This window comes from Melospiza georgiana, chromosome 10, assembly GCF_028018845.1.
Source record: "Melospiza georgiana isolate bMelGeo1 chromosome 10, bMelGeo1.pri, whole genome shotgun sequence".
NCBI lineage: Eukaryota > Metazoa > Chordata > Aves > Passeriformes > Passerellidae > Melospiza > Melospiza georgiana.
The window spans coordinates 14,228,545-14,255,790 of NC_080439.1; the positions used below are offsets into that span (position 1 = coordinate 14,228,545).

The following is a 27,246-nucleotide window of genomic DNA, read 5'->3' on the forward strand; positions in this document are numbered from 1 at the left end:
CCTGGAGCTGGAGGTCTCTGGTAAGCCTAGCAGGTGGCCAGCTAGACAGCAGCATGAAAAATAGCTTCATGTCATTTGGTATCTACTTCCTGGGCTCCATTTTGGATTTTGGTTGGCATCAGCTAAAGTACAGGATAGAAAACCTTCTGAAATCTCTCTTATTCTTTAACTTTTCTGTCCTCGTTTTCTGCAGTCAAATTTCATTCTCCACGGAACAGGAGCAGAAAGCAGCCTGCAGCTGAACGTGAGAACTCACACACACATTAGCTTTCCAGGACAATCTGGCAGCTGAGAACTGAAACAGTAGTATTGCAGGCTTCTAAAATTCTCAGAAAAGTAATTTTTATCTATTTCCAAAGATAAAACCCCCTCTATTTTGGAGAGAAAAATGTGTTTACATTAGAATAAAGTAATGGCGTAATCTGCAGCTATAATAATAAAGACTGTCTCTCATGCTGCCAGCAGCTGCACACTTCACAGGATACACAGATTTTCTGTGTAATTCTATTTTTTTTAAGATGCACCAAGATTTGTGCTTAGTTATCAGTAACATTCATAGTGCTATAAACTGATAAAATTGCATATAGTGATAAACAGAGGGGACAATGGCTGCCAGGAGAGAGACACATTTCTGATGAGCAAACAAGACATGGAATTTGAGTTTGAAGGAAATTATCTACAAAGATCTTTAGCAGCAGTCATAGAACAATTTGGGCTGGAGGGGACTTTTAAATGTTATCTGGTCCAACCCTCTGCAATGAGCAGGGGTATCTTCAACCAGATCAGGTTGCTCAGAGCCCCATCCAGCCTGACCTCAAGTGTCTCCAAGGATGGGGCATGCACCACTTCAGTGTGGGTTTTACCATCTTCATTGTTCTGGCATAGCATCAGGTTCTTGTTGATCACAGGGGAAAATGGCCTTCATTCACCACAGCATCACACATCCAGGTGTGGAAAACAATGAATTTGGGGTTAGTTTTGTTTTCTGTCTTATTACCAAATCCACCAAACATTTACTGCTTGTTTTACTGCCACAATCACCAAAGTGATTGCTGAGAAAAATTGCTGAGAAAAGCAATTAAGGTCAGGCAAGTACACTGTTGATTAGCCTTTGATTAAACCTTACTCTGCAAAGAACTCTCCTGAAGTCACTAAGTTCTGCTTTTTGATGCATATCAATACAGTTGAGAAAAGGTGGAAAAGTTTGGTTTGGAGGTGGATTATGCTGGAGTATTTTGATTTATCATATTCTTTGTCTGCTTTTACCACTCCTCTAAAAATACATTACAGAGGGTGGATTCACTTCTCACAACTGTTTTTAATCATGATTCCTGATAACATTCCATTGGAAATGAAAAATTGATTAGTCCTTTATACAAGGACTAATTAAGCCCAGGCTTCTCAAATTAAGTTGAACATCAGCTAAAGTGAGCAGTCCAGCAGTCTCTCCTCATGTGAAAAAGAAACATTTTAAAGTCTTAGACTTTATAACATCTTCCACTCTTCTCCCAGCATCTTTATTTACTTTTTACTCTGTTTTCCTCTTCTCTACAACACATAAATAGGCAACAGAGAGGCTTGTGGGACACAGTGCTACAGGGGCGGTTGTGTTAATATAAGCATTACAGCATCAGTGGAGCCTGAAAGGATGAACACAACTGCAGAATGAAGCCAAAAGAGGCCCATGTACAGACAGCTGTTGTGCAGGCATTTACATCTACACACTCATGCAGACACAGAGGTGGCAAGTGGCAACGTGAAGAAATCCGCTAAATAGAAAAGAAAGCAAGGAAGGAAAGAACAGACAACTATGGCTGAAACCAAAACACCAGGGCTGCCCACAGGAAGTCTTTCCTGGCAGATCCTTTTCCCACCAACAGCCAACACTGCAGCCCTCCTGGGCTCTTCAGAGGGCTGGGTTTGGAGAGGTGTTTGTGTGGGGTGTGGGCAGAGGATGGCTAACAGCCCTACAGGGCACACAGGTTCTGTTCTGGGGACTCTGGGGCTTAACCCTGGGCGGCTCTGCTTTGAAGGGCTCTGACACATTAAAGGGTATTGCTTAAAGATGAATCCCTAGTGGCTGGCACAAAAAAATATCTGTTAGGAAATCTGTGTTTCAGCCCAAGGATGAATGGATTAACACAGATGTGGAGCTGCCAACAATTCACCTCTGAAGGATGAGGGGAGAGAATCTCTGCTAATGGTTCATCAGAGCTGGTCCTTCTGCTGCCCCACTCTGTCCAGGGGTAGCTGAGCTACCAACATCCACTGCATCCGATCATCCCACTGGGCTTTGGTGGCAGTTCTACCTGAAGTTCTACAGAAAATTTAATCTTCCTTAACTTCAGACCATTTCAGTAGCTCAACATTATCTGAGGTTCTTAAAATTCCCTTCCTTCACTTGTATTATTACCTGGAAAGTATTTTGAGAGATATATACGTACATATATATATATATATACACACACATATAGCAGTGTTCCTTGCTTCTCATTGTCTTTACATTTTAAGTGTATTCATCTGCTTCTCACCACTTGAGTTGTTTACTTTGATTATTTATTTTTCTTTAGTTGAAACTGAATTATCTCTTATAGACCATGTTAGTCCTTTATAAATGAAAAATACAGAGAAGTCACTCACTATTTTTCTGAACTGAGGAATCAGCCAGTCCACTGCTCAAGAAGACATACTAATTAACTTTTATATGTATGTATATATATGTGTGTTTGTATATATATATATATTTCCCCTCTTACAAAAAGAGGTGTTCTAGATCTAAAATTAAAGGTGTGCTGCAACTGTGGGAAGCAATATTGTTTTCCAGTGAAATGTAGCTGTTCCAATCATCCACATTACCACTATAACCACTGAAATAAAGACCATTTCAATAGTTATTCATTCCCTCCCCAGCTTAAAATGAGATTATAGTCTTTCCCTGTTAGAAAATAGTAAAGCACTGCATCCTCAGAGATGTCTCTTACACAAAAGCAAAGCCAAGGACAAGCCCAGTGTCTGCCTGCCGGGTTTTGAACCTGCTGCCACTGAGTATTTTCAGATAGTGCAACCCCAGTCTGCTCCTTCCTAGCAGAAATGGCTTTGTGCTGTTCCCTGCATAAACTTCTATTCCAAATAATTGGAAGCCCAGCTTCTATACCAAATAATTCACATTCTAGCTATGTAATCTTAAAGAGCTTTTGAGTTCTAGGCCAAAAATAGCTGCATTTAGCAGTTAATTAAATGATTCTGCATATGTCATCAGCGCCTTACAAGACGTTTGATTACTAGATTTAATCTCTCAATACTTTGCAAGGTACTTTTTGGACTCAGCATGTATTGTGTACATGTAATGATTTTGCTCTCTAGAATTATTTTGTGAAAGTTTTTTGGAAAACAATAAAGTACATTTAAATAGATAAATGAAAGGCATTAGAAAATATGGAGTATTATTTGTATTATGCATCCTGAGGGCTGCAGGCACTAGGTTTTTTCCCCCTCAATTTTTAAACATGGCATTTTGTCAAGACCTATTTAGTCCCTTTATTACTACCTATGGAGCTTTTTTTTTAAAACTCATTTAGCTGTTTTCACCACCTTTGTAATTTCTTGTTTATTCAGTCTCTGTGGGTGCATAATTCTACAACTATTATAACATTTCAAGTACATTAATTTATTCTGCATCCCCTTTTAGGTATTTAAAATCATCTTTGAAAAACTATCCATTGTTTTTAAGTCATGTTTTTATGACTAGTCTTAGAACATTAAATTATTTTAAAGGAATATAGTCCATATTTTCAGGGAAGCAATGAGTAGCATATTTAGGTACAGATTTTAAAGCCAACCCTCTTTTTCACTTGCTCCTGACTTCATGAGTAGTCCCACTTAAACAGAATATAGATTTCTTTTTCAACCTGCATTAAGTTCGGATCACTACTTAATTTGCAATTATTCAAGACAAAGAATTCAGTGGACATAAAGCAAAAGTGTGATTATTATGTGAATATGAGAGCATTTTCATTGTTCACTTTTGCAATTGGCTGCATTAAATCCCACCATTTCAGTTAGCATGATTCAGCACTTTATAAGCAGGATTATGATCAGAACATTTCCTCTGCCCTTGGAACTGGGTTTGGACTGAAACGATTAAAATTCTGTTTCTCTGTCTCATTAAGTTCCTCCTCCTTGTCTGGTTTCAGGTTTGCGGGGTGCGATCGCGTTTGCGTTGGCCATTCGCGACACGGACTCGCAGCCCAAGCAGATGATGTTCACCACAGCCCTGCTGGTGGTGTTCTTCACAGTCTGGGTGTGTGGGGGAGGCACCACACCAATGCTCACCTGGCTGCAGATCAGGTCAGTACTGTCTGTGCAGCACCAGCAGAACAGGATCCCTATGGATCCACCACTACATCCTTACAACTTCCTAATCTTATAGGTGTGCTTTGTATGAGCTTTAGCACAAAGGGAGGGGTTATGCACCTGTGAGAGGCTCCAGACCACAAGGAACGGGTCCTTCCTAAGTTTGTTATGGGCTTAGATGTAGGTCAGACACATCCTTGTTTCCTGAAAGTTTGTTTCACTACTGCTCCTTTCAAACATCATGAATACATCCTAATGGCATCCTCCTTGCTGCTGAGGAAAGAGCTACACAGGCAGACTTTGCCCTCATCCTAAAATCTGTAGTTATTACACAAACATCTAATAAATGGTGTATTTCTGATTCTAATGAGAATATGCTGCAAAAATCTTCCTCCACTGCTGCCTCATTCAGGCATTAATTTATTATGCATTGTTTTATATCTTTTTCTTCACTATATTATTTTTTTAATTACTTCTTAGTCACTTGTATTCACAGAGAGCAACGAATGACAAGGGAGGTTAAATTACAAGAGAGGGACATAGAAAACTGGAGTAAAAAGGATCTAATTTAAATGCAGTGTCCTTCCAAGCTTTTTTGAAACCCAACTTTTAATAATGAGTGTACTCATGCTGGTCATTGATTCTGGTTACTTCACAATCCATTCAGAACTCCCTGCTGTGATTTGCAAGATCACCACAGAAATCCTCAGTATCGAGATAGGCCTGCAATTCACAATTCCTTATCATTTATTCTATATATAGCATGTTTTCCTTGTTTACAAAATGATGTCTGATTACAAGCCTTCATGTCAGACTCTTGCTATGAAATAGCAGCTGAAGATAACCAAATTGGGGCTTTTACAAAGAGCACACATAAAACTGCAGACAAAATAAGGACTAGCGTACAAGTGCACTGGATAAACACAGATGCAGGCATCCATGTACAGTGGGGAGGTTTTCTATTTCTGTGACAGCTTGATTCTTCTTTATGACATGTCTCATGTCCCATAATGTCAATCAAGGCCATTACAGTTTGGATACACTCTGGCACTATCAGTCATCTTTCTGAGATTTGCCACTTCTTCACTGTCAGTCAGCAAGTGTTTTTCTGTGTGGCAATGGAAACGTGGGTGAGGAAGGGCTTTCTCAGTAGATCTTGGGGAGCAAGTCAGTCTGGGTTTCTATAACAGGAGATAAGAGACAATGCTGAGAACACAGTAAGGGGAAAAGGCTGGGAGCAATGTGCAGTCTGAGTAGTCAATGTGCAGCCTGAGAGCTTGGGTCACTAGATGCCCCTCGTGGTTTAGCTCTCAAGGGAATTTTTAAATTAAGATTGTGAAGTGCTTTCACTAACAAGAAAATGAATTGGATGCAAGGGCATTTCTTCTGCTCCTTAGTGCTACCCAGAGGTGCAAAGCCCCCCAAGAGCACAAGTGAGGGGCTGACTCTCATATTGACTGTTTATACTGTTCAATGCACATGCTTCTTTCTCTAGACTCTTATACAATAGATTTCACCAAAGACACTGAAAGTAGACAATCATTACTGATTTGAAATGCTTATCTCTAAGGATTTCCTCCGAATCCCATCAGATCTGCCAGACATTTTTATCAATAATATAAATTGAGTTTGTAATCAGGATATCGATTTTCTTACTATAAAGCTATTAGGTTCATAATTTTCACTTAATTTCTTGACATTGGAACATAAATCTTCATAAATTATGAGGAGGTCAGAGATAAAATTTTAAATAGACATCTTTAATTACAAATTTATATTGAGGCTCTGATTTCTCCTTCTAGTGAAGATATTTAATTGTATTTATAATTTATTACATCTCAGTGTGGACTTTTGTCCTTAGCTTCCAGCATATATCTTTTTAGTCTTAATTAATTTTGCTAAGTAATTGTATTCAAAGGTGGTGGTAATTCATGACAATTGACACTTGTATGGATTCTGGCAGAGGAGTTTGCTGAGGAAAGTTATGGAGCTGTGGCAAATGACCCCAGCTTGCTTGGTGCAATCCTCCAGCATGCTGGCATCTGTGCCTGAACAGCAACTCTGAGCTGCAGCTATCCCCATGGTTCTTTAGAAGAAAAAGATGGTATTTTTCAAGCTAGTTTGGAGGGTTCAGCTCACAAAACCAAGGAAACTGCAGTACAAGTAGAAAAATGGCATGATTGTGTCTGAAGAGATTTATTGGAAAGGGTTTGTGTGCCATCAATTACAGAGAGAAAGGGCTGGAGCCAGGGAAATGAGCAAGCATGGCTATGAGCACAGAAGAGGGGCTCTGGTCTCACAGCAGCCCTTTGTGACAAACATTGCTCAGGCACCTTCCCAGGGCAGCTTGAAACTCCTCTGTGAGATTCCCCAGAGCTCCAGGGAACCACATCTACCACTGACACTCAAATGCAAGGCACAGTGCCAGCTCAGTTAATCCAAACAACTAAAGGTATTCACCTTATCAAAATAGTGCTTATGGGAAATTAAAAATACATGAATGGTCACAGTGACTACACTGGTTTCCCTACAGAAACTACAAGTTGCTGTATAGGTAAACCTTCTCAGGAGAGAATGTCAAAAACAGCACAAGCAAGTAAGTAACAGCGACAAGCCAAGTGTGCTTCTTTTGCCAATTTTTCATCATAAAATGATTATCCAGCAAATAATGCATTTAATTCATCTGGAGGCATTCAGAGACTAATAGAAAAGAGAATGAGATTTCTCAATCTGTTTGGATGGACTGAATCTCATTCACAGCACTGCTTTGTGTCCCCTCTCCCTCTGTGAAATAGGGTCCAGCTCCTATCATTAGTTCAGGAGAGGCAACTCTAAACTCCTCAAGGTCAATCAGCACTGTCTTATCCTAGAGATAAATTCTTGGGTTTATATGGTACAGACCAACTTACCCACAGTTTGGATTCAAAAGATAAATAAATCTATCATCCATTCAGTTCAAGATACATAAAAATGACATAAATCGGAAAGAGCTCACACCATATATTTACATTTGTGTGCCATAATGCATTAGTGCTAGGGCAGAAGACATTACTCAGATCTCTACAGCCTTCTTGCTGTATATCATTGCCACATATTATACCACGTTTCAATTATTTATTGCTCTCTCCATAATTTACATTGGGAAGTTCTCTTAACAGTGATCAAGACACTTGGTGTATAAGGGAATAACAATTCCCTTACAACTTAATTCCCTTACAATGACAACTTTGAAATGAAAGTAGGAATGAAACTTCTTCTGAAAAAATCAGTCTTTGTCTCCATAATAACTGGATTCCCATAATTTTCCCCCTCTCCTCGCAGCAATACCATCAGATCTGTGCTTTTCTTTTTCAGATAAAATTTAACATAATGTAAATATAATCTGTCACTCTATTTTTAGAGAAAATATTTGTCCTCAGAGATAACTACCAGTTGATTTATTCCAGGAATATGTGTGGCTTATACAACATTTGCAAATTGTTGCTAAAACATATAGTAGGATACACTATCAAAAATAACCGTGTGCTACCTAAAAAGGCTCAACTTCCACCTCCCATGTAATGCAGCAACATCAATCAGCTGTGTCACAAGAAACCAGCTAAGGGCTTTTGTAAAAAAAAAAAATCTTAAATGTATCCCAGGAATCCACTAAATTTATTAATAATAATTCTCGCTCCCTTTATTTAACAAATAAATTATATTAAAACATATATTCCTACTTAAACTCTATCTTGAATCTAAGTTCTTAAAGCCTTGGAAATATGACCTGCTAATAACAGAATTTATGGCTAAATATGTCTATATGTCCAAACACAGTTTTAACAGAAATCCATACCAATAATTCTCATTTTACTACTGCATTTACTCATACACAACACCTTTCAAAATGAGTCTTAAAATTCTTGGCAAAGACTGAGTATTTCCTCACTTTATTCTAAAAGAATGAAACCTACACTTTTGGAAATGTCTTATTTATTTTAGCTGTCTCCTTTGTAAACACCTGAAACTCTGAGTTTCAGGGAGGGTTGGGTGTTCCCTTTCTGAAGATGAGCTTGTATTTACAAGTTCCCAGTTGCCTGGTGCAGTAACCCAGCACTTCCCAGCACAGAGGTGGTGCAGGTGTTTACAGCACTATCAGCAGCCACACTGAGAGCAGAACTGGCTGCACCACCTCCCTAAGTAATACATTGTCCTTTGACAATGTCTTACAGTTGTAACAGGAAAAAGAATTGCTTTTACTCCCCATGTGAAAGGACAAAAATATTCAGTCCTTGGCAGACAATGAATAAACCTGGATCAGCATGTGAGAATAATTCCATAATACATCAACACCAAAACAGAGAGAGCCATTTAAGTTCCCAGTCAAATTGAACTATTCAATAAATGTGCCTTCAGAGATGCTGAGCATTACTTGCTAATGCTTTTGGATATATGATTTCCTTCATTCCCCATACTCTGATTAAAAATAGAGAGCTACATTTTACAGTAAATCTGCACTGAGAGGTTTGAGGATAAAGGATTCTCCTGACAGGCAGAGCAAAAATTCAAAGCTGTTAATAAAACATGTCCTATAAAAGCATTGTGCTAGGTATTAGGTCTTGTTTGTTTATCATCGCCTTCTGTGTAAATGTTTGTCAAGAGATTTCCAGATTCCTTGTGCATCTCTTTGCAGCTGTTCTCCAGTTAATAGAAAGAACTTTATTCCATAATCTAAATAAATACTGAGCATCTTTGAACAGTAGCTTTTACTACTGTGCCTATCTGGCCATTGCTGTTGATAAATGTACTTTAGAAAAGAGCCGTCTGTGTGCCTGGCTGCCCTTAAGATCACACCATTTCTAATTCACCTTCAGTTCCAAACATCCAACTTTCTCTAAGCACTGAGGCCTGGCATACCCCATTTTGGGAAATGACCAAGGCTGACTAAAGTCACATTCTCAGCAAAAGCATCTCACTCAACAGAAGGAGCCAACATTTAGGGTCCTTCAGTATCCAATAGCTTGTTTCAACACCAAAGGCTAAGGCAGTGCCTATGTTTAGCAGGATGGCTCATTAGGGATGTAGATGGGCAGTGGGGTGAAATGCTGTGCCATGACTGTGTATGGCTGTTTTTATCTACCACAAAACAACCCAAAAACCTGATTTTGTGTTTATCTCAGCCCTTTAGCAGCTACTTATAGACTGCTGCAAGACAGAACTTCATGACAGAGCAACCACAGTAACATGATCTTGGCCAGGATTATAGCATTACTGCTTCAGTAACAAAATTATTCTTTTCATTATTCCCAAACTCTGCAGTAGCATTCCCTGTGTCCAGCTGTGTTCAAGAAAGGTACTGGACAGAATGGCCTCCTGACAGGTGATCTGGGCTGCAGTCAGCTGAGGCAAGGAGGACTGATCCTTTTGCCTGATCAGAATATTGTGCTGCATCACTGAGTGCTGCTCTGCTCATGGGGAGCATGAGACAGTACATCTCCTCACAGCCATTCCTTATCAACTGGAGCCAAACTGGAGTTTGATCTCTAGTGCCTCTCATTTATTCCTAAACTAAGGACACATATCTTGGCTTTCCTGTCTCCCTCACATGGGCACACAAGGATTATCCTTCCTGAAACATGGCTGGTCCATGAGACACTAACTCTACCAGCCAAGATTGTGTGTACATATCTTCAGATGATCCATAATGCAATACTTAGAAACTATTATGAACCTTGTTAATTATTTTGCTTGTATTCCTTGTAACACATTTTCCTGTCCTCATTTGTCAATAAGAAGGAAAGTCAGTTTAGAAAGAAGGTTTAGCTAAATGTTTTTTCCTGGCCTTGGCAGGTTCTGACCCATATTCCTTTGGGTCATATTTCCTCTAGAGTTCTAGAAAACAGTTTAGGTGAAGTGAAGCTGTTATTTACAGTTGGAAACAGAATGTTCAACTGTAATTTTTAGTGACCACAACACAGAGATGAACAGTACAATTAAAGGCAAGCTATTTTCAAGCATGGTTGTATTTCTGTGCCCTTTGTACTGGTTATTATTTTGTTTTGTGTTTAGAACAGTCATAATCAGCCTAACTGGTGTTCCCTCTCAGTAACAAATATAGCTCCAATAAACAAAGTTTGATCTGGTTTGCAGGGTCATATTGCTCTTTAGCCATGGTACAGTATGTATTTAAATCCCACTGCAATAAACACTCTTCTTGGGAGGCCAATTTCAGCCAGGTCTCTTCAGCTCACTGAGAATTTTTTCACCCAGACAGACCTTCAAAAAAGATCACACTATCTTTGCTTGGGGAAGCATTTAATCCTAAAAAAAAACCCTCTGAAATCCAGAAACAGCTGTAATTTAAATGTAACAAGTCTAACCATAAATGCTGCAACTATTTTTAGTATACTGTCCCTAGCTGGCCAACTGTCTGTTCCTGTGAACATCTACAGGACAACCTTTGCCTGGCACCTTTTGTACTGATGATAGTTTGAATATTCCTGCATTATCACTAAAGGCATATACATGAGAAAACACATTGCTGACCCCAGGCTCTCCTCAGCCTTAGGATGTTACTGATCAATGTGCAGATTCTCAGGTCACAAGATCTACATTGCTGTTTAAAAAGGGATTTTCACAATTTTGAAGAACACCTTGAAAATTATTCAAGTAAAATTAAACTAACAAGGAAGCTTTCATGTGTTCATGGACAGCCCAATAAAGGCTCAGAGGAAATGCTGTCCCAGAGTTATTGCAGGAGTATTATCTTCAAGACACACTGTTTTGCTGATGGGCTCCATCATTGTTTGCACACAATATTCTGGGTGCAACAGAAAAATAGCAATTTGTGATTCACTTAGGAAACTGCATGGCTGCCAGTCCCTCTGTGCACCCAGTAACTCACCTCCCCAGCAGGCTGGGGAACAACTGGACCAGGAAGACAGTGGAAAAGGCAGAAAGGTTTAGCCAAGAGATCATTGTCATTCAGCATTTGTATAATTTGCATGGCAATGTATTGATTAGTTGTCACATGGGTCACAGAGAGCAGATGATCAGATGCTGGTTTATCACTTTGTTCCCCTTGATCCCCTGTATTAGCACAGGCTAAAATACTGGGTTAGAACTGAGTCAAGGACCTTTTTTTAATACAAAAATATTGCTAGATTTGTTACTTTTTCTTTGTTTTTTTCCACCAGTTCTGGATTTGCAGGTATGTAAGCATTTCATGTGTATGCAGTAATTACAAAAAAGAGCAAATGGTCTGGAGTTCCTGACTGAAGCCATATTAGAAGGGCATTCTGCTTCAGACCCAGAGGAGCTCAACATCACACATGAAATTACCTTTGAGCAAAGGAAACATTTCTTGGGGGACAGCCACACTGAAAGGGTTAAGATGGGAACTGCTTTTGCAGTGGTAGCTAGAGCACGATGAGCCTGGGAAATGCTATAAATCAAGAAGCACTATAAAATTGGACATTAAATGTATTGGATGTTATTATAAGAAAAAGAAATTGGATAATTTCCTTTCATTTCTATCTGAAAATGAGAAATCATCCAGGTAATGAATCTCAGTGATCTCCTGAAATGCCTGTCATTTATTTGCAAGGTACTTCTCTGCAAAGATAAGGTGTGCATTTGATCTCTCACAGTTATTCACCACAGCATTTTGCCTGAATGGCACTAAACAAGATTTATAAACATTTGTGCTTGATAACAAAAAAAAAAAAAGACTAAAATACAGAGGACTTGGCTTTCTGACTGCAACTGTGGAGGCAGTCCAGGGAAGATGTTAAATGGGAGATTTTGGATGGCAATTGTGACTGGTGCATGACTTGTACACGACTCCAGCCATCAACTCTGTTGGTCTTTATTGGCCAGAGTGGTCTAATTTTGAGCACAGTCTCCTAACAGGGCAGACATTTAAATCCCACCTCACACAGCTTGTATTTCTAGCTCCACATGGCTATTGAAAACAGAAAAAGATATGAAAGATACACTTTTATTGCTAGACTATTTGGTACAAGAGGGAAGGAATATTACACAACAATAAAAGATTCATGCCTTTCAGTTTACTAGCACCAAATGGTAAGATTAACTTTCCACAGGCCAAAAACCCTGAATAGTTCCAGAAAGCTATAAATAAATCTATAATTTCAAATAGAAACTATCCAGCTGGATTTGTGTCAATTAAACTATTTAGTTTATCCTATTTTAAAATACTGGTGCTTTGATATGTCTGAGTATGCTAAAAAAGTTTTCTTCCATCCAATGCAGTAACTTTATTCTCCCATTAAAACTTTTCTCCATGTCATACAAAAGATAACTGCTATGCAGCAGTCAACATAATGAAGTTCTTCAAATTACAAAGAACCAAATAAACCTATCTTGAAATAGTGCTAGGAAGCAAATTAATTATTTGGAACATGGGAATGAGACTGATGATTTATTGCTCTCTACCAAAATATCCCAAATTAATCTGAAACTCTAAAGACTCTGCCAGAATTAAATTGGAGCAAGCATAAACCCAGCTTATTTCAAGCATTTGTCAAAACTGTGTCATTTGAAGGTAAGCAAAAGGTACAGAAAAATAGTTTGAGCCTTTAAAAGTTTGAGATAAATATGTGGTATCAAACTGGAGTCTAGAAAAAATAAGGATCATATTTACTAAGATAAATCTTATATTCCTGGTCTGTAAGCATTGAACAAGATACTGCTTCATTCTTTCTATTATTGCTCAGAAAATTATGCTTTCTGCAAAATAAGTGGTCTCAAAACTCACTGAACTTTGATATTTTAAGAACTGTGTGATGCTGTCAGAGGGACTAAAAATAGAGCATGGAAGTAATGGTTTTCACCATTTGTTAGTCTGCATAATTTCCAAAGTGCGTACGTCCATCCTTCTCCTATTTTGCTCAATTAAGAATACTAGAATTTTTTCAGCAATAAAAATGAAATGAATGCTTCATTTAGAAGGGATAAAAGTTTTCAGCATGACCTAAAATATCACTTCAATATGAAAAAACCCAAAAGTTTTCAAACTTTCTCAGCTTTTTTAAGTTTTCCTGTGGTTTTCTGTTATCAAATATTCCACAAAGTACAAAAAACATTTCGTTCCAATTTTTAACTCTACATTAAAAAAAAAAAAAAAAACAAACCCAAACAGACCTTGTGTCTTCCAACAAGAATAAAGCTATAGAATAACTGGGAAGATTTGGGGTCTTACAGTCTCTAAGGGTCTTATGCAACATATGGACCATGACAAATATTCTAACGAAACAATAGTGAACCTAAAAAATAAAAACATTACTGGGTACATCTGGGTTTGCAGAGGAACTTTGTGGCAGGAGAGAACTGTGACTTCAACTTTCATGAAACATTCCTCTGGAAATCCTGAACTTTGTGTTCTTTTTGAAAATGTAGAGTGGAAAGAGAGGTCTGGCATGCTTGATAACAAGCCTATCTAATTGTTCCAGAATTAGTTGAATGTGAAAAGTTAATTAAAGCAGATATTAAGTAATCGAGGCTCTGTATGGCAGTCTGGGCTTTTAGCTTTTAATAAACAGATAATTACAATGTAATAGAGACTTTTGTATAGGGAGTTATCAGAAACAGCCCAACAGTGACTGGCTGGTCAGTACACTGATGAGCTTTAAATGAGAAAATCTCCTCCTATCTCAGCAAGAAGTACTTGGTTTCAATGCCCTTAAAATTATATTCTGCTTCTGCATTTTTTCAGTTCTTCAAATATACACCATTTTGTTATAGTGACTAATAATATATAAAGGGATATTCAAAATAGACATAAAATTATGGGTTTATAAATCCGAAATGTTTTCTATGCAAATAAATATACAGAAAAGATGTTTGTACAAAAGTTTATGTAGAAATGTATGTAAAATATCCAAACAGGAATCCTAAAAAGTGACTCTTTGCTGCTCTTATTGTACAAGTAGACAAGGGGTATAGGGCGATCTTGGAACTACCCAGTTGCTTTTGCTATTCATTTATTCATGAGCACTAAGCCTGGTCAGGAATTACAGAGTGGGTTCAGGGAGACTGCCTGCATCTTGATCTGAGTCTTAATCAATCCCTGAGCTTTTCTTATCCCCACCCCAAAGAATCCCTGTAAATGCCATGGCGGCCTGTTTCCCACCTGGACACAGCAGCCACAGCCCCACTCTCCCTCCCTGGCTTTGATGGTTTGCTTCCTCTGCCTCATTCAATGTCTTCTACCCTCCTGGAAGAATTCTAGCCCAGACCTCATCAGTTCTTCATCTGGCTGCATATGCATCATGAGATGAGGAAAATAGAGAAGTTAGAACATAATTTTAATTCTCCAGAAAATGAGACAAAATTATTATGTAGACTGGTGGCTAATGTGTTCACTAAGGAGGTGTCAGCTTCGGTCCAAGCAAGTATTTCTGTTCCATTTTAAATGAGTTATCAGCTAAAATATATTCATCTTTGGCAGAGTAAAGTTCAGAATCCAGGTCTTCCAGTTCATTAGTCTACAGAAGAAATGACTGCTCACATGCTTTCTGATCTAGTAGCCCTTACATATGCATATACTTGAATTTGAATGCTATTTTCTCAGCTTAATTCCAGTCTGCAGTCAATGTATTTTCTTATTTATGCTCAATGCAATTCTGGGAAAAGAGACATTGAATTCTCCATCAGAGCATTTCTTTGTATCACCTTGTGACTTTGAAATCTAAGTCATAATGGATGTGTGCCACTTTCCTATCACTTACATTGAAAAACAGAATTATAAAGTGACAAGCTCTCCAAGTTAGATCAAGCACATGTTGATACAATTTATTACAAGCATCTCAACTTACATGTCCCAGAAAGGAGTAATGATGCACTTTTTTAAAAGTAAAATTAATTAATCTTCTCTTTGTTTCACAAAAGAAGGGAAGAAGGCTCTTGCCTTTGCAGATGTAGATGTGGCCCAGGCTTTAGTTGTGGACTTGGCAGTACTGGGCTGATGGTTCAACTCTACAGCCTTAAAGGTCTTTTCCAGCCTAAATGATTCTGTGAATCTATGGGGAGTTTTAGGCATTAGACTTGTTTTAGGCATTAGACTTGCCCTTCAGCTCTGAAGTTTACTGCTCCGCTCACTAAGGCAGGAACCTGAAGCCAATACCAAACCATCACATATTTATGAATACACAGACAGAAATATCACATTGCCTGAAGTCACTGGCCACAAAGAAGTATTGGAGCCCCAGGGAAGTTGAGTGGCAGTGGAGAAATGGGGACAGATCCTTAGCTGGTGCAGGATGTCATAATGACATTCATTTATTTTCTTGGCCTGTAGGCAGAAGTAGACTATGCTTTCAGAATCCCTGATCAAGGCAATTTCTCACCCCACTTTCTCACTTTGTCTCTTCTTAATCTCATGCAAGCTATTGCCTTCCTTGTCATCACAGTTAGAATTCAGATAACTCATACTTGCTACATACAGCACTTTATCCTTCAGTTTATTTTTACAAGAAGGCAATGGGAATGGAGTCCTTTTCTTAACAATGATGCAGCAAACACCTCCAAACACACTACAGAGAAACACAAGAAGCTTAAATAAAACTATGAAACTTTATAGCACAATCCCTATCTCTTCCTTCCAGAACTTCTTTTCCCCTGCACTCATTTCAAACTTCAGCTGGGTGCTTCAGGTTTATTGCTCAAGCTGTGTACGGCCATAGAGAGAAGACAAAATAAAATTTAAATTAAAAAAAACCCAAACACTAGAAACTTTGAGGACTGTCTTCAAATGCACTTGTGAGAAAAGAGACTTTATTTAATTAAAACAAAATTGTTTTACCAGTGTTTCCCAATTAATAAGAACTGTTCAACAAAGGTAATTAACCCTCCTCCTGGCTGCTCATGAAAAGTTTGCAAGGACTGGTGCAGGCAGTATAAATAAAATCTCAAAACACATGTTTTCAAGCTAGCACCCAGAAAATAAGGCAAAAATGCCCATTTTGTTCATTACCAAAAGAAAATTAGGAAATTTTTGACTTGAGATCAATAGAATGAGCAGAATAGAGAGGTTTGCAGCCATAGCTGAGTTGTTGACACAAAAGGAAAAAGCCAACATTGACATCTGAAACCTTTGCTTTGCCAGAATAAGAAAGCTCAAATGCAAAGAACAAATGCCTGATAGTTCCTCCATTCTCCTGAGTACAATGTAACACAACACAAATGCACATACACAGGTTTCATTTCATCTCTGTTAGGGCACCAGACCCAAGCTTCTGGATCATTTACATTCCATTTAAGCTCTTATTCTCTCCAAATAAACAAAATTTTCCCAAGTCATGCATATTTAGAAATGTGAGTAAAAACAATTCAAGAAAAATGTGAGTAAAAACAACTCAGAACAACCCCAAGTCTAACATTTGTATTTAGTGCCCTTTCTGAACTCTACAAAGGGCCTTTGCACACGGTGAAATAAGGGCATTTCCTATAGTTCTTGATAACTACAATAACTTACAAGTGTCCGCCTTCATTGGTGTTGCTGTACAAGTAAAGTCATCTGCAAAGTGAGAAGGAAACAAACCCTCCCTGAACAGCTCTGCCCAAAGCCACATCTGCTGCTCCATGAGCCCTGTGCCACTGGCAGGTCTCACAGTTTTGGATGACATCTGGTCCAAATTTGCCAACTGCACCAGAAAATACCTCTCCTCTCTGAAACCTCTTCAGCTCAAGGGGTTGGAGGGTGTCTGTGAGCATGCACACGCACAATTATGTCAGTAACAGCTTTGCATTCCCTCACATTACAAACAGTGCAAACACATAGATCATAAATAGATCCATATCTATTTTAGATACAGTAAATTTTTGTATGAATGGCCTAAATATTATTTTGAACAATCACAGAAGATCTAAATGTATTGCTTGAAACTGGTAAGGATGGCCAAGTTTCTTAAGGAAGGATTATATTGCAAAAACAACTTTAATGTCAACAGAAATCTGCACTGCCTAAACTAAACAGTGCAATTATCAAAAAACTCATTAAATAAAAACAACATTGAACAGCATAAATACCAGATAAAGGGAAGCACACTTTTCCAGCAATTCTGTAGTCACTCTGTCAAAAAGACCATTATGCATTAATTGATATTTGCTATATCGGGAGGATATAATCTATGTAGGTTTGGGGTTTTAAATGGTATAGTAGAAAATTAAATAAAATGGGTGTCTTTGAGTCATTATTTTATTCCATGTTGCTGAGAAGCAAAGTGGTGGAAAAGAAATGAAAACTTCACTTTTCCATTAAGAAGTGTATTAGAACCTTGCCTTCAGAAAAGACACTACTGTTCATCCTGCTGCATTTAAAGTGACTTTAAAGTGTGTTTTGACACAAATGTGCACAGGTGTCATTCTGCCATTTAAACAAAAGAATAATAATTATTGGCACTGTGTACATCAGACAATGAAAATTTAGGCAAAACTTTTCTGTATAAGTGCCTAACATTTTCCTGAGTCTGAGTCTTTTTCATACATAAGGAAAGATGGAAAGATCCTATCAGTGCTTGCTCAGATTATCACTGCAGCATCTCTGCCTATGAGCAGTGACCTCAGCTCTACACAACCTTGTGCTGCGTGGTGTTGAGAATTCAGAAATCACATTTTGATTTAATCTTTGATTAAAAAAACAGTACAGCATATCTTATATGGTATATGGGAGAAAATATACCTTCAACCTGCTTTGTACAGCCTTGGGTCAATCAGTCCATACAAGTCTGTACTGTAATTCCTGGCTGTTCTGAGCACTTCAGACAGAACTTAGGTGAACAAATTTCAAAGCAGGAATTAAATATGATCTTAAACAATGCAGCTGATTTACAAGCTTCCTGTGAAAGGAGTAGCCTGAATGGGCAGAGGGGTGATGGCTTTCATGGCAGCAGACTCTAGCAGCAGAGGCATTTTCCTCAGCATGCTTTGGTTGTAACATGCATCAGGCTTGACCAGCATTACTCTGCCCTTCCAATGGCTCTGTGCACAGTTGCTCCCTGCACCAGCTTCAAATGATAAATTTCAAACGTCATTGCAAGAGATGAAGTGCATGATGTATTTTTCCCCATGCCATGAGCCCAGGGAACTTAGTGTTGGTCATCTCATTATTTAGACTAATGCCTCAGGAGGATTTAATGTTTTACTTTGGGTTAATCACATTAGCAATAATATAATGCATCTACCATGGCCTGGGCTTCTTTCCAACACTGTGCTGTTTATGTGCAAGGAAAATAAAGGAACAGACACCTAAAGTAATTCAGAGAACAAACATTTTACTGCTCTAAAATTCACTGACATAATTCACTGGAGGAAACTGTTATTTCCGAGGCAGAAATTGACTAATCTCATCTATAGGATTTTGTCAAAATACATCTGCACACAGTTTCCTTTCCCCATACAGATCTTCTGTAAAACCAGTTCTCATTTTTCCTAGCTGACAAAGCTTATTAGTAACCTGAGTAAGACACCAACAAAACAGCCTAATTCATTAATTTTTTTTGAAAGCTCTAATCATCTCCACAGAGTTCATAAAAGTAGCAGTTAAGATCTTTACTATGAGCAAAAATGATACTTTTGGTAATGCAATGGTGTTTCTGTCTTTCTGCATTAACTGAAAATTTATTTTTAATAATATGCCAGGGATTTTTTATTAATACATTTCCAATATTGTGTACAGAGCATTTCATCTGTAGACTTCCTCACAGCATGGGGAGAGGCATGGTAGTAATAATGAAATTCTTAAAGCACATGGAGTCTAATCAATATTGTGGTTTTTTACTGCCTCTTATTGAAAATATGATACATGCATGTGTATGTCTAAATCTCTTCTTTTGCAACATCTCAAATTAAAGCAAAAAAAGCACCTGCCATCACCAGTAGCTCCTTAAGACATGTAGCTTGGTGTTATTGAAAATACAATATCTTTGACTTAAAGTAAAGGAAATCAAAATATATATGCCCCCCTTTTTTTTATTCCCTCAAAACAATAAAGATTTTGGATGGGAGGCATCACAGTCACCTCATGACAACCTTCCCACACTGTGCTGTGATTCAGTATCTCAAAAGCTCACCTTTGTCAGGATTAACTGGGTTGGCACTCAAAAGAAGTAACATCACTACTGCCAAAAAAGGGACCCAATTCCATCCTTCCTTCAAAGTCAATACTGCATCAACACTATAATATGATATCTAGGGAATCTCTTATTCTCTGAGTCCCAGTTCTCATCTGAGATATAAAACTCAGGTGAAAACTGAATTGCAAAATTACACCTTGCTGAGAAAGTGATAATTGCCCTGTATATCTCAGCTACCACCATGCACACTCCTCGTATCTGAACTTCTCCTGCAGTTTTATAAAATTATTCAAGTCACATTATTTTTCATGTGTTATTATTTTTCAGTTTCTTTGATTGGAGCACAGTATTCCTGAGTGATGTGACCCTTGTAACCACATTTTTCTCCAGAGGTTTCTCCATCTCAACTAAGACTGAACAGATCTTTTTTCCAATCAAAATCAAAGCAAATTTTTATTAATTTTATAACATTTTGATATCAAATAATCTACTGTTAGTGTGAGAGTTTCGTTTTAGAAGACTTCTGATAGCAGTTATCCTAAATTTTAGATTTACTGAGGGTTTGGCTTTTTTCAGTAGCTATGATTAAAAATAAAAATTCAGGAGGATTACAGTCCTTTCAAGCTTTCCCATCCTGTGCCCATAAATCTATGTCTGATTGCCTACAAGTAATCACCTCCCTGCTCAGTGAGTGCAGTGTTGCTGTGAGGGGCAGTGCCCATTAACTCACTGTGGCTGAGCCTCCTCATAACCCTGCTCTGGAATTCCTGCCCTTCCTGCACTTCAAAACAAGAGGGAGATTATAGACAGAATCTAAATGCTTGAAAAGCAGGCAGCAAAGTGCTTACCTTGTTCTGCAGAGCTCAGGTTTTACACAAATGAGCTGCATAAAACCATCTCTTTCTTTCAGTGAGTAAATGACAGCAATGGCAGTGAGTGCCAGCCTGCAGGTGATGTTAATGAAACCCAGGCTGATGAGTGATGCCAGCACAATCATAAGTGGAAAGTTAAAGTGACCACCACACCCCAGTATAACTCAGAAATGCTGAGAAGCTGGCAAAAGTCTCAGGGAAACATTCTCAGGAAAGACACAGCACTGGTGTCAGTGTGCTCCCTGTGCAGTCAATGACACCAGGGACAATGCTTGACTGGGAGCTGAGAGCTGTGCCCAGCCCTGGGAAACCTCCCCGCACCACTGCAACCAGAGCCTGCTCAAAAACCAGGAGGGGCATTTTAGGATAAGAACAGATTGTAAAAAACCTGCTCTTCTGGTGCAGGGAGAGTGGAATGGCTCACATACAAGCACATGCCAGTCCTTAGTGAGGAGGGGGGAACAGAACAAGGATTTGCCAAACTGTCAGAGGGATCTGAACATTGCAAAGTTCCCAGAAAAACAATTGCATCTGAGAAACATTTTCCAAATAAGAATATAAAAAAGAGGGGGAAAGGGTGGTGTTTTCCACATACTTCAGTATAGAAAGTTTATTAATCTTAATGTGGATTACTAAAAATATCATTTTACAACAGATTTTTCTTCTCCCTAATGCTGAATTTAAAAAATACAACATGCAAGTGAGTTGTTACTGAGCAAAGGGAGCTGTATACACAAAGTAGAAGGTGAGAGCTGGATCACCCACCGCAGTGCAATGAAATGTTCAGGAACAACATAGGATATAAGTATACATAAATAGGAACACCAAAATCAAAAGGGGGGCAGGAGGAAGGCAGGGGGAAGCAAAACAAGAAAAATAGTGCTGATCAGCTATGTCCCAAGGGGATATTTAGCATTGCTGCCAAGGGTCTATGGTTTCACCAGTTGGCTGTGAATCACATACTGAATATATCTAATTGTACAATTCTTCTGAAATCCAACAGTTCTAGAGAAAGCACAGAAATCAAATTTCCCACACATTCCCTTTGTATCAGAGGCAGGAAACAACTGTGGGTTTGGGTCCCTAAAGACACATGTACATATGGCTCACTGTGAATAGCATGATGCTGGGGCAGAGTGGTTTGGCATAGTCAGTAGCTGCTATGTTTCCAATTTGACATGAAATTTGGTGTAATCTGTATAATTATTGTGTCTGTGGACATAAATGTACAACTTGTACTTCACATCCACCTAGATTTGATGATCTTTGATATAACAAGCTTGAGAATCATAATAAATAATAACACCTTTTATTCTATCATAGAATCTGTAACAATAATCTTTCCTTAAACCTGAAAACTCATCCCAGTTCTGACAGTTTCACCAGAAGTTTATGTTATTTTGGTCACTGCCAACTTTCATGCTGATCTTTTCCAATTCTATTCACATGCATTAATACTACTACAAACGATTTCTAAAAATTCTACAGAAGTTAAATCATGTTAATTTGACTCAACTTAGGTTCATATTTTTAAGCAAGAGGACTGATTTATCTACAGGGATATTCACACAGCACAATAACATTGATAATCTACCGTGTGTGCCAGAAGCACTGCAGGGATGTAAATCCCTGCTGCTCAGGATGCTGCACTGCTCCCCTGACTGCAAGACATCTGAGCTTGCATTCTGCTGTGCAGATGCACCCTGTGACTCCAGAGTGGCCTTACCATTTTAGTGCCCCTGTCCCAGCATTAGGATAAAATAGGATTATCAGAATGGAGGATACCAGCTATCTACAGATCCAGTTCATAATTCTGGCTGCTCTGCAAATAAGTTCATCATGTAAATGCAAACCATCATCTGTTTTTAAACTTTAGCATTTTCTTCACACAGCTATAAGAAAGTGGTAACATTTTATGCAGTGACATTACTCTTAATTTCACAATCTTTTTGATTAAGGTCACATCTAGAAACTATAACTTGTGGATCTCTTGTAGAGCACTACAGTTCTTTCTTCAGTCTTATCTTCTATTTGCATTTACCCATTATCTTCATGCATTTCACCCCCCTTTTATTTGGACACATTTATACAGGTGTCTTAATTTAACTGTCAATTCTGCAACAAAGTAGGTCTCCATATGTCCACCTAAAATGGGGCATGGACTTTGGACCACAGAACAAATGTTTAGCATTTTTTAAAAATTATCTTACCAGTTTTATGAAATTCTAAGTTCAAAAGTCAAACTATATCACTTTTACCTCTTACATGATTCAACAAGTTTAAAATTACACTTTTCATTCCATTGCAACATGTTGCATATAGAAAGCATTAGCTGCATGACAAACAGCTATCATAACCATTTAGGAAGCATCATTTACCTGCTAATTTCTTTTAACCTTCCTCAGCATGAAATTAAACTGATTTGTTCTTTCTGATGTGAGATGCTAGTGATTACTCTTGCCTTAAACTGAAGTGTTTTCATTTATTAAGAAAATCAGCAGAACTCTGAAGATCTATACTCATGCCATAATTCCTCATGGGTTTGTCAATGAAATACTGTGCTATAAAAAAGCAGATGTTTTTGACAGCATCAGTCCACAGAAAAAGCAGCATGTAGCAGCAATAGAGCAATCTAGAAGCAAATTTTAGGTATCAGTTTGCCAGGAATACCCATCACACTTACTGCCACATGGACAAGAATAATGTCCTGAGAAATCATTATTTATCCTGAAGGTTTTTTAATTTCAATTACAATGATTTATTAGAGATCATGAAACAACCTTTTTTTGGATTTTACTCATGTTTCTATTCTTTACAGTTAATAATTCTGTACTGAATGCAATATGCTGATGATGGATAGCTACAAGCTTGAGATTTATTCATGCAAAAATATTCAAGACTCCTGTTGCAAATGCTGTTTAATGGCCATCTTGGAAAATTGAGTTCTAAATCACTTACTCAAAAAACCTTTCTGGGATGTGTAGCTTTTGAGATGCAAGCTGAGGCTTAAGGACTGGTTTAGTTACAGTGAGACAGCCAGTGGAAGGCTGAGGCCATTGCACTGACAAAGTGACTTCTTCCAGTGAAACCTTTGACAAGCAAAGAAGCCAATATAGTTATTAATTAACTTGCAGCAGCATTCTTGGAGCTCTAAACAAAAACACAGCTGTGCTAGATTTTCTACAAACATAATAAAGGATGTGTACTTACAAGCTAAATACACAAAACAGATGAGTGATAGGGTGAAGGAAGTGTTGTTAACCCCATTTCATAGTAGCAGGCCAGAAAAGGATTGAGATGCCAGACTCGTCACACCTCTTGCACTGCCTTTGTTTCCCCACTGGTGTAGAAAAGGACACAGAGGACACTTGGCTGATCCTGACCCTCATGTGACAGCTCAGTGATGTCCTGTTCCACCAGGTACACATTTACCACCATACACATTGAGCAGGGAAAGATTGCTACTTGCATTAGGAGAGAGTTCTCTTTCCCAGGCTTGATCTTTTGTTCATTAAATCATTAGCTGCATTAAATAATAGATATAAACAACTTTTCTAGGGGCTTCGACTAGACAGAATTAATTACATGCTCTCAGGACAAGGTTTCAAATGAAAGCAGTCCTGGCTGCCTCAGCTGGGGCATGCCTAACCCCTGTGAGCCCATGGCAATTGCAAACCAGACTAGGTAGAACTGCAAGCAAGATTTAACTTGCATGAACCAGGCCCTGCTGTGCCAGTACAAAAAGCCTGTGCAGGCCCAGAAGGACAATTTCAGTAATTAGAATTCAGATTTCAGAGAAATGTCTCTATTTGCAGGTTTCCCAGCACTTAAAGTGAGGGAGGGCTGAGATCACACTTGTAAGTACAGACACCAACAGTTCTTCTCTGTGTGCCTAGATCCTCATGAAGATGTGAGTCTATATAAGGTTTTGTGTGACTCCACTGTAGAAAGCAGAGATTTTATCCTACACTGTTGTTTTTGTGGTGATTTAAGGGAATTAAAAGTTTACAATGCCTGAATAGTGATTTACTACTCAGTATTCCTAGGGATTGGTGGTGCATTTTTTACTACTTATTCCCCTGGCAATTTGGGATTTATCTTTTGATCCATTTTCTTTTCAAACCACATAAGGAAAGATGTTATCAACTGCTTTGTATTCAGTGACAAATTCCTTCTCTTATTACCAAGCACATTCTGACTTTTGCTAAAAAAATGATGCACTTGATAGCACACAGGGATTTAAATCCATCCACTGCAAGGGGTACTTGTGCAGATTAATGCACAGTTCCCAGCAATTCTTAGGCCTAATTGCTAGAGGCTGCCTGAAGTCAAAACTTCCCTTCCACATTTTGAGCAGAGCAACTGGAAGCATTCTCTGAACCCAGGTTTTGATCCAGTCCTTATTTAAAGACAAAAAAAAATGGCACATGCCCTACCACACCCCAAAATCCTGAAAAGGACAATACAGAGAAGCTGCCAGGGGTTTGATTTCCTCCCTATCTAGGGCATTTGGACCTGAGGTATTACCAAAGCCTATCTAAATACATAAAGTAAACTTCACTGCAGGGTAGAACTGATTAAGAAGTCTTTGAATTTGTCTTCATGGAAGAGAAATCATCCTAATGTTTAATGTATAGAATAAGATGCAGAAATAAAAGCATACAATATTTAGAAGACAAACAAGGAACAGAGAGCAGCCAGGGAAAGTGGGACAGAAAGGCAGAAGAGAGGCTGCAGGAAGTAAAAACAACAGGAGAATAGAGACAAAAGTTGATAGAAAGAAAAGAGAAAAATACTAAGAAAATATTTTTTCTGAGCATGCATTAGATTTTCTCACAGGAATAGAAATCTGAGACTGTTAAAGGAGGAAAGATGTTTGTACAAATATTTTCAGGATATCTCTTAGAGGCAGTTACAGTAATTCACACGTATTTTAAGCTTGCAAATTCTACTGGCAATAGCATTTGATCTAGCAGGCCTTTTGAAGAATTCAAGGTTGTAAACTCCAAGTGCATAGCTATGATTAATTTCAGTTGCATATAATTTGGTATAGTTTGTTTTTTCAATATTTAATATTTAGAAATATTAAATTCTACTTCATGTCAAGTGTATCAGAGCTAATTCTAGAAGACCATGACTTTTAATCCTAGGGGCATGGTATTAGGCCCCCAAGCCTATGGCTGGATATGAAATAATTAGCCACAATTTCAGAACTGATTAGACTGAGTTAACGTAGTTCATACTTCATTAAATTACAGAAACACATTGCTGTTTTAATGCATTAAAGAACTCTCCCATATAATGCAAAGAATAATTTGGTTCTTCTCCCACAGGACTTTAAATCACCTGGTAATATTCTGGTATCCAGACTAACTCCCAGTAGTGAGATACGATTCCATGAGAAAAACAGCAATTAAATCTGACCATGTATTTTAAATGAGGGCAAAGAACAGACCAAATAAAGTGTCAGCTCAGGCTCTGTGAATTCATGTGGCATAGAAGCCTTCTTTTCATTTTCATACATTAACAACCTAAGGTTGAACTCCATATTTATGGTTGGTTTTTTTCCAGCCTTAAATGTAATACTCCTGTTAGGATGATATGTGATAATCTTCATTTGTGCTGTATTATAATAATCTGTTGTCTGCAAAATAAATAAAGCAAAATGTCTAGCTGTCACTGTAGCTATAAGGATGAGAAATTATAGATGCAGAGAAGCTTCAGCACACCACAGATTCTGCAGAACTCAGGAAAAAAAATTAGCATTTACAATACCAGTTAATTCCTGCTGTCAGCGGAATTAGCTATTAGTTATAGCCTGCTACTGAATCAATATCACAGCCAGAAACTCTGCTCCTACCATCCCCACAGCTTCTCCCTTTTTCCATTTGCTATTACAGTCCTTTGAGTCCTGGGTGAAATGTTTTCTGTTGTCTTAGCTCAGTCTCTAATAACACATCACAACTCCAACACTCACACACAGCCAGGAGTGGAGGTTTCTCAGCTCCAGTGAGGTGAGAGCTGCATGAAGGCTAAATTACCTCTGTCCCAGAAGTGACCTTTTTTGAGATCAAGTTAAGCTCATTAAGAGGAGTGTTGGGAAGTCAGGTGCAGCTGAAAGGCAGGGCTGCAGCACAATCACATGTAAATATGTTGGATTTTTTTACTTCCAGAGCTCTGCAGTCTCCAGCTGATGTGCTGCTGGTGCGTTTATCTTGGCCTGGTGCTGGTGCACACATCTAATGAATCAGCACAGTCTAATAAACAGTGCCTGTGCTCAGGAAACAGATTGGCTTTGTGATTCTGACCTGGGTTATGAGTTTGGGACCACAGCACCCACATTTGCACCACTGCTGCATCTTTCACTGCAGGCACTGTCCTTACCCTGCAGCCTGGGCAGGGCAGGGCTCTCACACTGCTCTGCTTTACAGGGCTGAGCACAGATAAGGCCCTGGACACTTCTGTTCTGCACATGGCAATGGCAAACCCACTGCCAGATAGATGCTTAAACCTCTGGGTAATGATTCTTTTCCTTTTCATATGTAAATGTTTCCATTTTAATGAAATGGAAATACCTTACTTGCTTTATTCCAAACTAATGAATAGGGTTAGTGTCATCAGAAGCTTTTCCTTGCAATTTAAGGGCCAAGAGGACAAAAACAAAAGAAAATAAAAGAATGAGAATCTGCTATTCATTCTGTGTCTTTGTTGCATCACCTCCAGGATGGTTATTTTTAATAAAAAGATGGAAATATTTATGCCTGAAGGACTCAGGTTTGTTGAAGCTCTAGAGCTATGATAGAAAGAAATGTCTTTTTTTTTGTCCATTCAGTATTTACATATAAAAAGCATCTACTTTGCATATAGTTCCTGTCATTGTCTCCAGTCCAATAAGAGTGTATGCATAACATTCACAGGAAAGAATGTTGAGGTATGCAATTGTTAAT

General features: G+C 38.4%; 1 protein-coding gene across 1 annotated transcript in view; it reads left to right on the plus strand.

Annotated features, from left to right (window-relative positions):
• The window catches only part of SLC9A9 (solute carrier family 9 member A9), a 171,983-nt gene that overhangs the window by 101,168 nt on the left and 43,569 nt on the right, over positions 1–27,246 (plus strand). The window contains exon 12 of the mRNA XM_058031120.1: positions 4,194–4,347. Within this exon, the coding sequence (XP_057887103.1) occupies positions 4,194–4,347 (154 nt within the window). The remainder of the gene's footprint in view (positions 1–4,193; positions 4,348–27,246) is intronic.